Source organism: Octopus bimaculoides, chromosome 26, assembly GCF_046866305.1.
Source record: "Octopus bimaculoides isolate indiv1 chromosome 26, ASM4686630v1, whole genome shotgun sequence".
Classification (NCBI taxonomy): Eukaryota; Metazoa; Mollusca; class Cephalopoda; order Octopoda; family Octopodidae; genus Octopus; species Octopus bimaculoides.
In genome coordinates, this window is record NC_142953.1 from 21,158,853 (window position 1) to 21,162,367 (window position 3,515).

Genomic DNA, 3,515 nt, shown 5'->3' on the forward strand with positions numbered 1-3,515 from the left:
TACACGTTTATCAATTTGTTTTGCAAGATCCTTGATGTGAAATCGTGTGTTGAAACGTACACTGTTGAATTTCGGGAAATATCTTAGGGCAAAATGGACATTACGGAATTTAAATGTGAATCAGATCTGTTGGAATACTTCAACTGATTTACTCAAAATCTTTAAAAAATGCAAAATTAATTTATTATATATGTTTTGTAACTTGCATTGGGTGTAATTTGAAATAATTGTAGGCAACGTTAATTAATTAGAAATTGATTTATATCCATTATAGCTTTCCTTTTTCTTATTTGATAATATTTGATATTTGTATAATATATTTATTGAAGAATTATGTCTTCAAAATATAACATATTAAACCAGTGTAACTTGCATAAAACTGTCCTATAAGAGGTTTATATATGTCCTCATAATAACTTTATAAATATTTATATAGGAGAGTATTGTAGTTCGCTTGAAGCATTGTGTATTCTTTGAAAAATATGTCTTGTTGTGCCATTCAAGACACATCATTATATATATGTATATATATATATATGTGTGTGTGTATAATGTCTGTATACATGTATGTATATATATGTATGTAGTAATAGATGTCACCAGTAATATATTGTCCTCAATACTTCCGACCTTTGATAAAACGCATGACCTTGGCTTTCTCCTTGTTGAAATCGTGTTCCACGCATAAGAATAATCTGTCGGAGCATGTGGAAAGAAAAAGAGAAAGAAAAGTATAAGGGAAAAAGATTGTAATAAATAATTAAATGAATTAATATGCATTATCATAAATTCATTAAACTAGATTATCTCATTTCGTACAATTTTTTTGTCTCTTTTTATCCCGGAAATATCTGTGACCGGGAATATTTAGCGATGATTACTATCTCTAGTATAGACGCAGGTGTGACTGTGAGGTAAGAAGCTCGTTTCCCAGTCACATGGTTACGGGGTCCTTTTGGTAGAAAGAAACTCAAAAGGGGCCATCATGTGTGTGTGTTTATATATCATCCTCATCATCATCATCATCATCATCGTTTAACGTCCGCTTTCCCTCCTGACAACGGCTGGACGGTTCGACTGACAATCGGTAAGTCGGGGGGCTGCACCAAGTTCCAATCTGGTTTGGCAAGGTTTATACGGTTGGATACCTTTCCAAATGCCAACCACTCCAAGAATGTAGTGGGTGTTTTTTCACATGCCACCAGAATGGGTGCCATTGACCTGTCACCGGTATCAGCCACAACCACAGTCTCACTAGGTTTGATAGATCTACACAAGCATTTCCTGTGACTCCATCAACTCACGAACGACACCTTTCGACTTTCTGCGATTTCTCATTCTCTCGTCCTCTCAGTCAAACACGCTGCTACTTATATACGAGTTCGGCTAGTCCATTCTCGCCATAACATATACCATTCCTAATAATATTTAATTACAAAAATGTATGATTTTTTTTTAAAGCATCGAATGATTATGAGGGATCCGTATGGGGAAAATGTTGAGAAACACTGATCTAGGTTTTCGCTTTACTTCAGTTAACGAAAAAAGATGAATGCAATGAAAGCTGGGGGAGTTGCAGAGAAAGAACGAGAGACGGAGAGCGGAGAAACATGAAAGATAGATGAGACTTGTTAATAATGTAATTAAAAAGAAGAAATAAGATACAGTGTAATAAAATAGGAATAAGGAACGAAAAACAAGGACGGAGAGGAAAAAAAGAATGGCGGCTGGGAAGGGAAAAATGAAGAAAAGAAAGAAAGAAATTCTAGCAAGCAATGTGACGGAGAAAGAAAAAAAAAATGAAAGGTCGCAATGGAAATGAAAAGACATACATTTTACGAATGCAGCGGTCAGGGTATTGGTTTGTGAAACATTTTCGTCCAAGCATGTTGAAGAAAATATAACCAATGGTGTCGGCTGCTGCATCGGTGCTGTTCTTTAGGCAGTCGTAGAACTGGTTGTCACAGTTACAGGAACATCTGTGGTGAAGAAGAGGCACAGAACAACAACAACAATGATAATAATGATTTCAAGTTTTGGCGCAAGGTCAGTAGTTTCATGGAGATGGGGGTTAGACGATTACGTCGATCCCAGTATTATTTTATCGATCTCGAAAGATGGAAGGCAAAGTAGTTTCGGCAGAGCGCGCAAACGGACGAAACGTCGCTATTTTGCTCGGCTTGCTAGCAATTCTGCCTGCTCGCCGCCATAATAATAATAATAATAATAATAATAATGATAATGATGATGATGATGATGATGATGATAATAAAGATTGAGTAAGCACCTGGAAAATAACAACCTGTTTCCAGAAGAGCAGAAGGGATGCTGCAAGGGCTCATACGGCTGTAAAGATCAATTAATGATCAATAAAGCCATAACTGAAGACAGCCGCAGAAAGAAGAAAGGCCTCAGTATGGCCTGGATCGACTACCGAAAGGCTTTCGACAGTGTTCCCCACACGTGGATTCTCGAAATACTAGCCATAAACAAGGTGGCACCAATTATTATAAAATACATAAGGCACTCTATGAATAAATGGCAGACAGTGCTACAGCTCCAAACAAAAGAGGGACTTGTGAAAACGAAAGCCATCCCCATTAGAAGAGGAATATTCCAGGGAGACACGCTCTCTCCACTCATGTTCTGCCTGGCACTCACCTTTAACTGACTTGCTAAATAGAACTGGATGCGGATATAAATGTTACGGCAAAACAATCAGCCACCTCTTATATGTGGATGACCTAAAATTATACGCTAGAAATGATAAAGAGCTGGAAACACTACTACAGACAGTACATGGATTTACCAAGGAAATAGATATGAAATTCGGATTAGAAAAATGTGCCAAAGTAACCCTGAAAAGAGGAAAATTAGTTAAGAGTAGCAACATCACACTAAATAAAGCCAATGAAATAAGAGAACTAGACGAAAGCCAGCCATACAAATATTTAGGAATCAATGAACTAGATAGGATACAACGCACACAAATGAAAGAAAAAATAAAGAAAGAGTATTATAGACGAGTTAGATCAATACTAAAAACAGAGCTCAATGCTAAAAACAGGATAATAGGTATTAACACTTTAGCCGTCCCAGTTATAAGTTACAGCTACAATATCCTTAACTGGACACTAAACGAACTATCTAAAATAGACAGGAAAACAAAAAAAAATAATGACAGGATCTAGGATGCACTAACCAAAATCTGACATAGAAAGGCTATATATACAACGTACAGAAGGTGGTAGGGGTCTTATACAGCTGGAAAACTATTATAAAATAACCACCATAGGACTGCAAAAATACCTACTTCAGAAGTAAGGAAAACTAATACAAATAGCCACAAAACACGAGCAAAACAAAAAACTGTTTTTAGTATTTAAGGAAGCTGACAGATACAAACAAGAAATCATACTACCTAACAAATACGAAGAAGAAGAAGAAGAAGAAACAACAAAAGCTATAAAACAAATGAAATCCAAACTAAAACTAGAACAGTAACGGACCATGAT

At 36.2% G+C, this 3,515-nt stretch overlaps 1 protein-coding gene across 1 annotated transcript in view; it reads right to left on the reverse strand.

Moving 5' to 3' along the window:
• Nucleotides 1-248: 248 nt before the first annotated feature.
• LOC106883552 (phospholipase A2) overlaps nt 249-3,515 on the reverse strand; it is a 14,560-nt gene continuing 11,293 nt past the window's right edge. The window contains exons 4-5 of the mRNA XM_089342463.1: nt 1,833-1,979; nt 249-695 (exon numbers count right to left, since the gene is read on the reverse strand). Of these exons, the coding sequence (XP_089198589.1) occupies nt 617-695; nt 1,833-1,979 (226 nt within the window). The 3' untranslated portion in view covers nt 249-616. The remainder of the gene's footprint in view (nt 696-1,832; nt 1,980-3,515) is intronic.